This window comes from Perognathus longimembris, chromosome 5 (genome assembly GCF_023159225.1).
Source record: "Perognathus longimembris pacificus isolate PPM17 chromosome 5, ASM2315922v1, whole genome shotgun sequence".
NCBI classification, from domain to species: Eukaryota; Metazoa; Chordata; class Mammalia; order Rodentia; family Heteromyidae; genus Perognathus; species Perognathus longimembris.
In genome coordinates, this window is record NC_063165.1 from 30188278 (window position 1) to 30202183 (window position 13906).

The window sequence follows — 13906 nt, forward strand, 5'->3', positions numbered from 1 at the left end:
TAGCTACTCTTTAATGGACAATGAAAAATAAATGAATAAAACAATATACTACCATAGTGGTTGGTTAACATTTTAGAGGTTAGCAATGATGTGCTTTGAAATGATTTCAGCTAAAATTTATGAAGCATATGAGAGACATAACTGATGATTAGGATTAACCTCAGTTTCTCTTGTGCGGGACTTGAAGAACAGAGAATGATATTTATAAAGGATAGTAAAGTAATATGGCCTGCATGAGAGCTCCCAAAGACTGACTCTTTAGAGGAAGTTGGATACTGAAAACATCAGAATCTTTTTGTCTAATAGGGTCTTGCATGAATGCCTAGGACAGCTTGGGCTGAGGTCTGCTTATTTACTTCCCACATAACCAGAATGACAAGTGCAAGCCACTGCATGCAACTATTGATTGAGGTGGAGGGTTGAGTTTATGGCTAGGATGGCCTTGACCCAAAATCTTCCTGATCTCTACTTCCTGAGTAGCTAGGTTCTTTACTCTTTTTAGAATTTTTAAACTTTTTTGCCTTTACCCAAGTAGTTTAATATTCATTACAATAGTTGAATATTAGAAGAACTTAACAGGAGAGAGGGTTTTTGAAGAAAATTCTATCATTGTTTTGTTAATGGATACACAGAGAATGCTATGGACTAGATACTTTTGCCTCTGTTTTACTTTAAAACTTCCTCCAATTTATGTATTAAAAGCTTCTGTTCAAAGCCACATGAAATGTAAAGGAATGGGAGCTTAGTATGATGATCTGATTTGGTGGTAAAATCACAGTGGTGTATTTATAAACTTATGGTACAAATATAAAGGCACAAAGTCTATGTCCTTCCTCAGAGTCAGATGCTTTGAAATCAGAAGAATTAAGCCTTGAACTCGTTACCCATGCTGTTTCTGTTAACTGCCATCAAATCTGTCTGTCTGTCTGTCTGTCTACCTACCTACCTATCTGCACATATATATGTAATCAAATAAAAAGAAACAGTTTTACAGAGCCTGAAAATCCATGTTTCTTTGACATTGATACGGTCAAAGATTTAAGTTAAATCTTTACTCACTTGTAATAAATGTGTGAAACATTCTAGGACTTTCGCCCCAAATTAGCACAGATAAATAGTATTTACAGGACAAACCTTACTGTGGGTTACTGTTGAATTATTAATTATATTTCCTGGTACGTATCATGTTGTTGTTTTCTTTTTACAGACAAACCAACAGTAAACTAGAGAGTCCTTCAGTAACATACGCAACCTATCGGGGGCCTCGACAAATTAGGAAATATTTTAAGCAACAGACCATATTGGAAGCTGTGAGTCCCTTAGGCAGAGAAAGTTCTGACTCTAGTACAGACACACATCTTGGCCCTGGACGTGAAGTTGAGGCAGACACTGTGCCATTGACACCAGCCAGCACAGATGCATCTAAGAAAGGATATTTGCTTGAAGATCCATTAGGAGACTCTGATTGTAGCAACATTAATCTCAACCCAGAAAACCAAGTGATACATAATCTACAACTGCAGAATATTGTTTCCTCTAAGGATGTTTTAAATAAAAATGATACTGGGGCCCCTGAGAGAAATCAGTCATCTGCTTCTGTGACTAACTCCAGCTACACCGTTGGAGAATCTGACTTACAGCCCCATTTATGTTCAACATTGCTGACAGGAAGTCAGAGCCACAAAGTCCCTTGTAGTTCAGAATTTCCGAGGAAAAGAACAGTAAAAAATACCATGAGAGAAAACAGCTCTGTGATGAATGATGAGACATTGGTGCCAAGAGAGGAAGATGTTGAGTCGCAGAGACCTCCTGCCTCTCATTTCTCTTGTAGTGCACCTGATGGGAGTGACACTGCCAAACTGGAAAGTACAAATTTGCTACGTCCAAATAAATCAACTAGGCACAGAGATCTGCAGTTGCCAGAGAATAAGTGTTCTGACAAGCAAACTGCAGATAACTCATCAGAGCAGGCTGCCAGTCACACCAGCACCACCGCTCTCCAGGGACATGCTATGACAGACACAGGACTTGTAAATGAAGGAAACTGGTTGTTTGCCCAAGACTCACAGAAAAATGTGCCTGTTAAAGAAATCAAGCAGGAAACACAAAGTGCCTCCAGTGCTAAACCTACCATGTCAATTCACGTCAAAACTCTAGAAGACAAAACTGAATCATTACCCAAAGATATTGACCAGTTATTTGGAAAGGAAGCCAAAAGGCTTGATTTGGGACTGAATAACAGAAATCCTCACATAAAGGGACTAAATCAAAGGAACCCTGCTTCTACAAAATGTACCAGTGAATCAACAGCTGTAACGTGTGTTGAAGAGAAAATACCTGAACTGAATTTGGAAATGAACAGAAACCACATTTCAGAAGCTTCTCTTTGCTTTGAGAATCCACAGTATTCCAAAGTATCACCTGATGCTAAACAATCTCCTAGTAATCATAACTATAAAAATTGTAGTACCTCACCACCTACCTTTATTTCTGGAAGCAGTGTGCTGAGCGAGGTGGATACCCGGGTTTTAAACACCGAGGAATCTTCTGTGCTCCTTGAAACGGGAGATGTCAATGTTGTTGATATTTCCCATCAGCCTGGTAAGGATCAAGAGGAATATGTAGCAAATTGTGTGAAGGCTGAAGATCAGAAGAGTCTTCCTCCTCTTCATCTTCAGCAGGCATCATCTGGAATTCTTGCATCCAAGGAAGTTCTTCTTGATGGTGAAAAATCACAGTATCCACTGGATCCTGAAACCAAAATCTTGGACTCAACTGGGGTGCCACCTTTGAACTTGGAGCCTGGAAGCCTCCCTAAGGATCACTGTTCCATTTCATCTCATGATATTAATAACGCAGAGTTAGTGCTTTCAAACACTGAAACAAATAGGAGCATCATTGCAAAGTCTGCTTCCTTTTCCTTAGAAACCAAAACGATGGACACTGCTAGAATCTCATCAAAAACTGAGGTTGATGATGGTCAGCACAGTGCTCCTGGAAGAGCAAAATCTTTGGCCTTGTCCAATGTAGCTGTTTGCCAAACAGAACCCAAAGACATTTCTCCAGCTCAGTTTTCTTTTTCTCCATTAGAAATTGCAGATGAGACTGTGAAAACTGTTTCATCAGAATTAACTTCTTTAAAGAATGCACATGACAAAAATATTCAATCAATGGATCCTAAACAAATTAAAGAAAAATGCTCAAGTGTGAGCATTAAAGAGAATTTCCAGGCAGAAATTTCTCTTCCTGCCTCCAAACACCAAGGTACACAAGAAAACAAGGTAGAGGCCTTTGGTGATCTTACTAAAGAACTAATTTGTAAAACTAATTTGCCAGAGACATTCCCAGATCCTGATAAGAGAAAAAGCACTCAGAATATGGCGCAGAATCGTGATGCCAACATTTGTATGGTTAGTCAGTCTTCAAGTATATGTGGGACTGAAAAGAATAATGTTCCCTCAGAAATGGTAGACATAACCTTAACTATTACTTCCCCACAGTCCCAACAAACTGATACTACAAAAATAAATACACCTTTTCTGGGTTCTGCTTTGGGTTTGGAAAAGGATACATTTGTATCTGAGAACTCAAGCTCATTTAATGTGCCTTCTGTGCTGAAATCAGAAAAGCAAGCCTCATTTCACAGGAGAGAGGATCCACATTGTCTGAGTCATAGTACTGAGAGTACGTCTTCTTTCTCCCTTCACCATGAGGAATTTAGTGTAGTTAGAAATTCACATGATCCCCCTAGTAATGTTGATTCTGTGAAAATGGCCACAGATCTCACACACAAAGATGCTTCCATAACTAACCTGCGGGACCCTGATAGCTCTTATTTGGAATTGGAGAAAACTATCCCAATAGGGGCAGAAGTGACCTCACATCAGGAACACTTTGAGATTCCTACTGGGAAAATATCCCTTGCTTTCCCAACTGCTGCCCATGTTGATTATCCCATGGAAGCAGAGACTAGAGCAGTTGCTGGGGCTCCGGCGACAGTTAACAGCTCATACCAGCAGTGTTCTGAAACTTGTGCTGAGCATATAGAAGCAAGGAGAAGAGCACATGACCAACCTTTGGTCCTTGAAAGTGGTTTACTCATTGACAAGGCTGACACGTTGATTGAGGAGATTTTTAATTCTGTCAGGGAAGAACTAAAATACAAACACATTGTTGGTACCTGCCAGGAGCATATAACCACAGGTGGTATAATGAATACTGGTTCCCTGAAAGAAGACCTCCCCGAGCAAAACCCATCAGAAATGACATTGACAGGGATCCAACCTAAAAACTGTTTGGAAGAGCAGGACATGGAAAGTGGGTCAGAAGTTGAAGAAGAAGAAAAGGCCTGTGTTTCCCATGCAGTCGGTGAGACAAGTCTCCATTTTGATTTTGATAGAATGAATGTATCTTGTTTGATAGAAGATCAAGCTAGAGAATTAGTCAATGAGGTTATTTATTCAGCACAAGAAAATTTAATAAATGATGCTTTTGAAGATACTGAGGACACCTGGGATTCTGAACCTCAGGCTAATACCTCAAAGATTCTGAACAGTGATAGTGTGAAGCCACGTGATATAGTTAGGGACTTCTTGGTATCAGAGCAGACAATAAATCAAAACACACATGCAATTAGTGAAAATAAAAGGTTAAGTAAATTCTTCTCCGTAAGTAACTTAGTTCATGACACAGAGTCAATTAAAGGAAGAGAAATTGTTCTCTACCAAAAAACCCAACTTTTTGGAAGTAGAGCTGGACAGTCTGAGAGTATGAATTTGCAAGAATCAGATACGGCTTTACAAGCTGAAAATGTGTTCCATCAAGAGCTCGATGACCAGATACAAACACATGTATTTGTCAATGAAGACTGTAAGCAAAGAGCAGAAGGAGAGCACATAGATAAGCATAAAATGAGGGAGGAACGAACAGGGATGCTTGTATTGAATTTCAAATGGCCTCCGCTTGTGAATGATGACATCCATGTTCCTGGCACATCCAAAAGCAGTTTGTCCGATAGTCTTGTGTGTGTATCTGAAAAAAGCTTGCCGGAGCATAGTAAAAGCACACTCCTTGCTATGTCAGAAATAGGAAGGGAACACAGAAAGGATAATGAAGTAAGTGTAGGAAAGATGGAGTCTCTCCCATCCGTATTAGAAATAGGAAAAACAAACAGAAAGGATGCAGAATTAAATATAAAATACAAAGCAGCCCCTCTTACGTTAGATACTGATAGAACACATAAAAATGATGCTGAAGTAAATGTTACCAAAACTGAGCCCACAGCTGACATTTTTAAAATGAGAGAAGTATACCGAATGGATACTGGGAGATATATTGAAAAACCTGAGAGGTTACCTGTCACCTTAGAAATGGATAAAGGTCATAAGGTGGATACTGAAGGGGATATGTGCAAACTTGAGGTGATGCCTTTTTTGTCAGAAGTGAAGAACATCCACCAGAAAGATGCTGAGGGGGATATTGTAAAGACTGAGGTGGCCCCTGTACCACTAGAGATAGAAAGTATTTACCAAAAGCATGCAGAAGGAGATGTTGGAAAGACTGTCATGGCATCTGTTATGTCAGAAGTAGAAAGTATCTATCTGAAGGATGATGATGAGATTACTGAAAAGGCTGTAGCCATACCTGCTACATACCTGGAAGATAGTCACCAAAAGAATGAGGAAGGAGGTGCTGTAAAGAATGAAGTGACATGTATGGAATTACAAATGGAAGATATTTCCCCAAAAGATACTGAAAGAAGTACTGACAAAACTAAAGTGATAGCCGTGACGTTAGAAGCCATAGAGACTTGCCAAGAAGATGCCAAAGGGGATACTGGAAAGACTGAGAGACATGTGTTGGAAATGGAATCAACATATGAAAAAGTTGCTGATGATGTTTTTAGGAATACTGCTATGATACCTTTAGTGTCAGAAGTAAAAGAATCACACAAGGAAGCAGCACTTGCTTCCTTGGAAGTGGAAAAAAAAGATCAACGGGATGCTACAAAGACTACTAGAAAAATTGTGGCCCTGCCTTCTCAGGTAGAAATGGAAATAACATCCCAAGAAGATTCTAGTAGGAATAGTGGGAGACATGAAGCACTCCCTACAGAGATAAAGGTTGAGAAAACACATGGAACAAGACCAGAATTGACTGTGACACAAGCAGAAGCCATGCCTCCTAGATGTGAAACACCCCAAGAATATGCAGAAACAAGTGTTGAAAAAATGGAAGAACCCACAGGAATAAGGGAAGGCTTGATATTGCACGATGATAGACTTGCCTCCCATTTCCGGGGATATGAATCACCTACATTAAGTAAGGATTATGAGGGCTACCCGGCTTTATCAGTGCCAGATTTTCAACCTGAGGACAGAGTTGTAAGGCTCAACAAAATTGTGTCACTTACTGCAGTTTATGACAAAAGAAGTGAACTAGACTGTAGCCATGAAAAGGGGGAATCTAACTTAGCCTTTGTTTCTCAGGATGAACAAGAGAATTCTTCCTTTACTATATTATATGAAGAGCCCCTTCGTGATGAGGACAAATGTGCATCTGCAGAAGTAAGAGGAACACAGTCTCTCTTATTTCCTGACATGTCAGCTGACAGAAGGCCAGTCCTGGCCTGTGAAAGGTCTGAAAGTCGAACTGACCTCGTCCATCATTTTGAAAAAGAAACTAAATTAGGTGAGACGTATGATGGCGATAGCTCGGAAATGTTCTTATCAGTGGAGGCCAAGAGGTACAAAATTTATCCCTTGGCTTTGAGTCCCATTTATGAGGATGACAGTTCACAGGAGGACATTCTGTCCAGTGAGGTCTCACCTGGTCATCATGGGTCCACGAAATCGAGAGAGAGTGCCAACCAGTCCTCTTCCGTTCTGTCACTTCTCCAGTCTGTATCAGAGCGCTTAAAGATGAATTTTGATGAAGATGATAGGCAGGTAGCTGAGGAAGAGGAGGATGAGCAAGAAGCATTGAATAAAGGCCTGGGAGCTCAAAGAAGGGAGCATGTTACCTTCCACCTGCCAGATCCGTCCTTCCCATTTTATCCTGATGAAGACCAGGAAAGCCCTGAATTTTCTACAAATTCATATGCAACCCCACATGAACCCACACCCTCAAATATGCCCACTGGTCTGTGGTCAGAGAAGGCTTCCTTCCTACAGAAATGTGACCTTACTTCTAGATTGCATTCTTCTTTAAAGAATGTTTATCATCATTATTTACGGACTTCCAAAATTTCCTCAGAAAAAGCCAGATTTAGTGGAATTTTTCAGGAGCCGGTGTCACAATATTTCCATGTTCAAGACAACTCAGGCAGATTGAGTCCATACATGGAGGTAAGTTGTTTTGATCATTAATTATTGAAGTAAAACTTTGGATTAGGATCTTTTTTTAGAAAAAGCTTATTAAGAAAAATCAATATGCCAGGCGCCAGTGGCTCATGCCTGTAATCATAGCTACTCAGGAGACAGATCTGAGGATCACAGTTCAAAGCCAACCCAGGCAGGAAAATTCAGTGAGACTTATCTCTAATTAACCACCAGAAAACCAGAAGTGCTACTGTGGCTCAAGTGGTAGAATTTGAGCTGAAGAGCTTAGGGACACCATCCAGGCCCACAGTGCAAGCCCCACAACTGACAAAATCAGTATTTTGAGATTGTATACATTTTGTTTGTTTTTTGCCAGTCCTAGGGCTTGAACTCAGGGTCTGGGCACTGTCCCTGGCTTCTTTTTGCTCAAGGCTAACACTCTGCCATTTGAGCCACAGCACCACTTCTGGACTTTTCTCTATATATGGTGTTGAGGAATCGAACCCAGGGCTTCATGTACATGAGGCAAGGACTCTACCACTAGGCCATATTCCTAGGTTATATATATTTTTTTTCATTAATCAGGTTCTCTAACACAACTTTGTGTATTTCAGCTGGACTGCTACCCCGAAGAAATAAAAATTTTAAATGCATGGTAGAGAAGCTAATTATACCACAGTCCCTTGGCTTATATTGTTCAAACTAAGTTAAATGAGAGAATTTGGAATTTCTCAGTGTAGTATATGCAAAAAAATTGTCACTGTCCATTTAAGTTATGTGTCTCATTAAAATATTTCTCTTGGATAAACTACATATTTCCTTGACAACTTCTTGCTGGAGTTGCTGATGGTGTTCATACAAAGCAGGAACTTGAACAGCCTAACTTAATGAAAAAGGCCCAAAATCATCATCACTGGAAATATTTGGGACTTCAGTTTACATGTTTTTGGTGGGTTAGAAATATTAAGACATCTTAACCTCCTTTTCTGGCATTCCAAAGATCATGGAACCTAGTAGCAAATAGTAATGCTTGCATAACAACTAGTACCCGAAAGGCAAACTCCTTTTGGAAGAAATTATGAGATTTGAAGAAATGTCTGCCTCATGGTTCCTCATTGCCTATCAACTCAGTGGAACTTCACTTTGAATAGGTCCCACTCTTTTGCCCTGTCTTCATGTGGCACTCTGGCTACTTGCTATTTCTCTGTCGTTTTATTTATTCTCACCATAGTTCTCTTCCTAGGAATTTTTTCCTCTTTTGTTCTCATCCCAATCATGTTTTTCACTCAATGAAATCTTGTTTTAAAGTCTCTTCTGAATCTCTCTGTCCCATTACTTCACCTTCATGTTGAACATTAACTTGGCATATTTTCTTTGTAGTTTACCTGTCTTTTTAACTTAATCCCTTCTTTAGAATTTGTTGTTGTTGTTTTGGATTTTGTTTTTTGTTTGTTTGTTTGTTTTGGTACTCTGGATTGAACCCAGGATGAAGCACTTGCTAGGCAAGCACTTTGTCACTTCTTATAGCTATGCACTGAAAGCAGTGGCATCATATCACTTCCTTTATTGTTCATAGTTCTCTCTCTTGTATTTAGAGAGACACTTTACTCATAGAGATCACTCAGTAAATATGTGATATATTGGATTCACTATGAGTGCTAAGAATGTGAGATATATTATGTTTTTTAAAAGTCTTCCTTCTTCCGCTTTTATTATTTCAGAATGTTGACAGACAAACTCTGAGATGTAACCCCCGGCCTGGGAAGGTAAGCATACCTTTCACAGATAGGCTAAGAAGAAAGGTGGATAAGTAAAGGGTATTTTAATCTTGGGGAGTTTTAATACTTTTAACTGAGTTAAGACAGCAATTTTACTTTTACCATAAAGATTTAACATCTGAAGTAATATTTTATGTATCTCGAATATTTTATTTTTTTGTATTCTAGGACATTTTCGACTTTTAAATGCATTCTTACAATTAGTTATTGTGCCTACCTACTATATATTACAGATGGTTATCTATGATCTCCATGGAAATAACTATAAACAAGAGATCTACTGTACTATCCCTGATGCTACAGCATGGCCTTTTCCAAATGGAGTACTGATAAAAGTTGTAAGGGGCTGGTAAGAAATCTCTTAAAATGTTATGGTATGCTATCTAAAATTAAATATGTTTTTTTACATTTATGCTTTTTGTATTTTTAAGTGAAGTCATATTCTCTTTGCTTGTAGTTTATTCTTTCATGTTTTCAAGTTTATTCTCTGGAATATTTGGAGGCTACTAATGTTTTATAACTTAATTTTTTATTTGCTATGGGAAAAAATGGGCTGTTTTTGGTGCTTAAGGCCAGCAGTAGGTCTTAAGATCTAGTTGTACAGCCTGCACTATTAATGCCATTCTGTAATTGTATTTGTCAAACTTAGCAAGTCAAATTGAATGTTTCAAGTTGAAGCATAGCTTTGAAAATAAATTCAGAATTTCTAGGGTGTTAAGGAAGAGAAAGCCACATAATCATTTGTGTAACCAACACACTCAAGAATTTCTTCCTTGGTCTAAAAATGAGGGGAATCCACATTTGTTATTATAGATCACGTCCTGTGGACATACCAGAACCAGTGCTCTTGGATCAATATGTAGTTTAGCTCCTAGTTAGTGTTCAGGCTGAAAATAGTATATGGTAGTGTTGTTCCTACAGAATAACAAAGGAACACATATCTGTATAGTATATAAGAATAAGAATATTAAGAAAGAAATCTAACTTAGGATTGTTAAACTATTTTTAATAGAAATAGTATTTTGAATGCGTAGCTTTGTGTATGTAGTTTTATACATGTACAATATATGAACATATATGTACGTATAAAGTATATGTATGTATATTAGGCCTATTAAGACCATGCTCAGCATTTTTATTTTCTAGTTTTAAGCACTATTATTCCTCGCTTACTGATATTGTGCCTTACTTAAGTTAGCCTTGTATCTTTTCTTTTCAAATGTAACATTATAGATACTGAGAGTAGAAGATGAGGCAGACTAAAAACTTCAAGGAGATAAAATGATCCATGTCTTATCATTTGTCTTATGCCTTATTTCTTAGAAAATTAAATATAACTGATAATTTCATTTCTATTTGTATAGCTGGATTTTATATGAGAAGCCACATTTCCAAGGTCAGAAATGTGTGTTAGAGGAAGGAGAAAAGGTATTAACTCATGACTGGTTTCTTCAGAGCAGAAAGCATCCACAAAGAAACTTTGTACTGGGTTCTATCAAACGTGTCTTAAAGGTAACAAAGCTTGATGTTCTTCATTTCAATTTTTATTTGTCATATATTAAAACTGTATGGTGGCCTAGCAATGCTTACTAATTAATGTTGCTTATCTTATTAAACTTGGAATTTGGACATATGAAGGATTTGAGTGAATGAGAGTTGAAAATGTTATCTGCAACTTGGCTCATAAAATGGTGCATATATATTCAACATTTATAAGAGTATATTCTCCAGGATTTTTTTTAAAGGATAAGCAAGTATTCCCTCGTATATCTTTCTTGTAGTGTAGAGTTGCATGAATGTTTGTGTCTGTGTGTCTGTGTTTGCATTAAGAGACATTACAGGAAGAAATATGGGGAGAGGAAGTAAAGGTATTGTATCTTCAATAATAATCTGTATTAGTATGATTGAAGACGAGGAAGAGTTTATATTTTATTAGAGGTTCTTTGGTGGTTTAGAGGAGAGATGAATTAGGAATTACTGATAAAGATCTTAGAAAAGGACAGAATCTTTCATTTGTTATTAAGATTTCCTTTATCAGTAATGTAAGACATGATAGAAAAACACACATATATGTCCATATACACATATATAGACAAGACTACATATTTGAGATTTTGTTCATATACTTAAAAACCATAAATCTTTCATGTATTTTTAAGATTTCTTTCAGCAGTAATGATAGAATAGTAATAGTAATAAGTAGTAATGATAGAAAATTTATGTACCTATATATGTGTGTTTGTGGTGTATATACATATCTGTGTGAGTATATGTATATTTCTGTGTGTATGCTTATACATACATAACTACATATTTGGGATTTTGTTCATATATTTGAAAACTAAATTGAAGTGGATCCTGTCCTGCTTTGATTATTACCATTCAATTCTTGATAGTTGCAGATATGTTAAAATGAAACAGGCAATTGACATTAATAATAATAAAAAGTACTGAAAAATGTAAAACAGCCTGCAGAAACATAGAAGCTGTGTCTGCTTATGTTTTGGTCAAATCAAAGCTGCAGACACCTGTGTATGTTGGTTAACCTGGTAGGTATAGTGGACTTAGGGAATAGGAATGTGAGTGAGATATGGTTCCTTGTATCAGGTTACTGGAAATCTGGGTAGAAGGAGCTGAATCATCTGACCATATGACTTAGGAAGTGCTCTGCAGGTCCCCAGAGTCATTCAGGGAAGAGACACCTCACTTGTTAGAAAGGCATCTTACCTGGAGGCATCTGATAAGAATCATACAAAACTGAACAGGAATGAGGTGATGAGGGAGATGTGAAGGAGTTCCTGTCAGAGTCCCTCTGGTCAGGTACAAAGGTGAGCGTGGTGGGTGGCTTTTGAACCTAGGGCTTCATGTATACGAGGCAAGCACTCTTGCCACTAGGCCACATTCCCAGCCCATATGGGTGGCTTTTTTTTTTTTTTTTTTTTTTGCCAGTCCTGGGGCGTGGACTCAGGGCCTGAGCACTGTCCCTGGCTTCTTTTTGCTCAAGGCTACTAGCACTCTACCACTTGAGCCACAGCACCACTTCTGGAATTGAACCTAGGGCTTCATGTATATGAGGCAAGCCACTAGGCCACATTCCCAGCCCACATGGGTGGCTTTTGATGGTACTGCAAGATGAAGAAGGTGGCTAAGGCAGAGACGTCAGTGTTTGCTGTCATGGAAGGATCTAATCTGTGACAGGTTCAGGTCTGAAAAGCACATTGGATATTCATTTAATTAGCTAGCTTAATAGAGATTCCATAAAAGGCATAATTAGTTTGTCGGTGGAATCTTTTGGGATTTGTGCAACTTGTGGTTTCATGAATATGAGGCACCATGCCAAGCTTAATGGGAGAAAATAAATGAGCAATAGTTGGCCACTTTCCACCATTCTAACTCTTCAAAATTAAATAAGTAAATTCAAACAAATTTAATCTGGTGTGCATAGATATGTGAATAGATATTTGCATATCCACCATTTTCTCATTTTTCTTCTTCCTTTGTTAGGGGTGTTTTTGTTTTTTTTAGTTATACAGTGTTACTGCTTGTGTTTACAACAGGCTAACTACTTTTGGTAAAGAGGAACAATTATAGCATTGAACAGAAGCGACATTAGCATTGTCCTCAGTATTTTACAATATAAGAATCAGGCATCACACTGCTTCCTTTTCTTTCAGACTTTTCTATCAAAACTCTTTTATGGAGAGCTGGGGTTTGTGTTTTTGTTTTATTGTGGCTGTCCCGTCTCCCACACTTGTATAAGCCTGTGACAACTTTGTTTTGTTTCATCATCTTAGTTTCCTTTGCACTCCTTGGAGAAGTTGGAATGTTACCACTATATGAGATGGTACTTTCACAGTGTCTTGCACTGAGCTATCAATAGACACAGAAGATACCCTCAGTTTTCAGTTTTCCACTTTCTCAATGTTCCATGTGGTCCTCTTCTTTGCTCAGCAAATGTAATTGGGAATGGGGATGGCTGAACAGTTAATCTTCAGTTGGGTGCTTTTTATTTTTTCTGACATTAGAGTAAGTGAATATTGCAAATTTGGATGTTTACATACTGTCACTTGATACCCTTTATAAACTTATGCTATTTTTTTCTTAAGGTGATTGTATTTAGGTTGTGACCTCACTAATGTAATCATCTAGGAAGAGAGAGCTCTGTTGTTAGATAAGGGACTGAAGGCCTCTTATTTAAGGTGGAGACAGATTTTCTTACTGTTCGTTTCTTTCCTATAAATCTATCCCCTTTTCTATGAAATATTATAATAATCTAGGCTTGCAGATTTCACCAGGAGACATTTTCAAAGTATAGCATAAACCAGAACAAGTCTGGGAGGAAGCCCAGACTTTTTTGTTAGCATAAACTGCTTATTGTTGCTAGGTTGCTAGTGTTTAGCTGCCTTTGTCCGTCAGAAAGTATATAAACCTTGGAAAAGATGCTATTTCTATGAGTAGCCAAATAAGACAGAACTTACTGAAGCCTTCTTCTGTCAGCTCAGAGAAAAATAGACTTCAAGGATAGCTGAGAATAAATGCTTTTGTATTTTTAATTTTATGTTTTTAGCTGTCTTTATACTTTTACTGCTGTGCCATTTCCTCTTTGTTATTGTAGACAAGAATGCCTCTTAGCTTTTTCCCTTTTAAAGGACACCACCCAAACATTGTTTGTATAATACAATGTGGAGGAAACTTTGTTTGTGTAAGACACTTAGTTATGTATTCTGCTAAGGTTTCCAGATCCCTAAGGGAACATTAATATAGCAGTATTGCAAATAATGTTACTAGAACTCTATTATTATCCGCATA

The 13906-nt window shown here is 37.9% G+C and overlaps 1 protein-coding gene across 1 annotated transcript in view; it reads left to right on the top strand.

Annotated features, from left to right (window-relative positions):
* Crybg3 (crystallin beta-gamma domain containing 3) overlaps positions 1-13906 on the top strand; it is a 93906-nt gene that overhangs the window by 29265 nt on the left and 50735 nt on the right. Inside the window, exons 4-7 of the mRNA XM_048346470.1 lie at positions 1208-7346; positions 9041-9085; positions 9331-9446; positions 10462-10609. Coding sequence (XP_048202427.1) covers positions 1208-7346; positions 9041-9085; positions 9331-9446; positions 10462-10609 — 6448 coding nt within the window. The remainder of the gene's footprint in view (positions 1-1207; positions 7347-9040; positions 9086-9330; positions 9447-10461; positions 10610-13906) is intronic.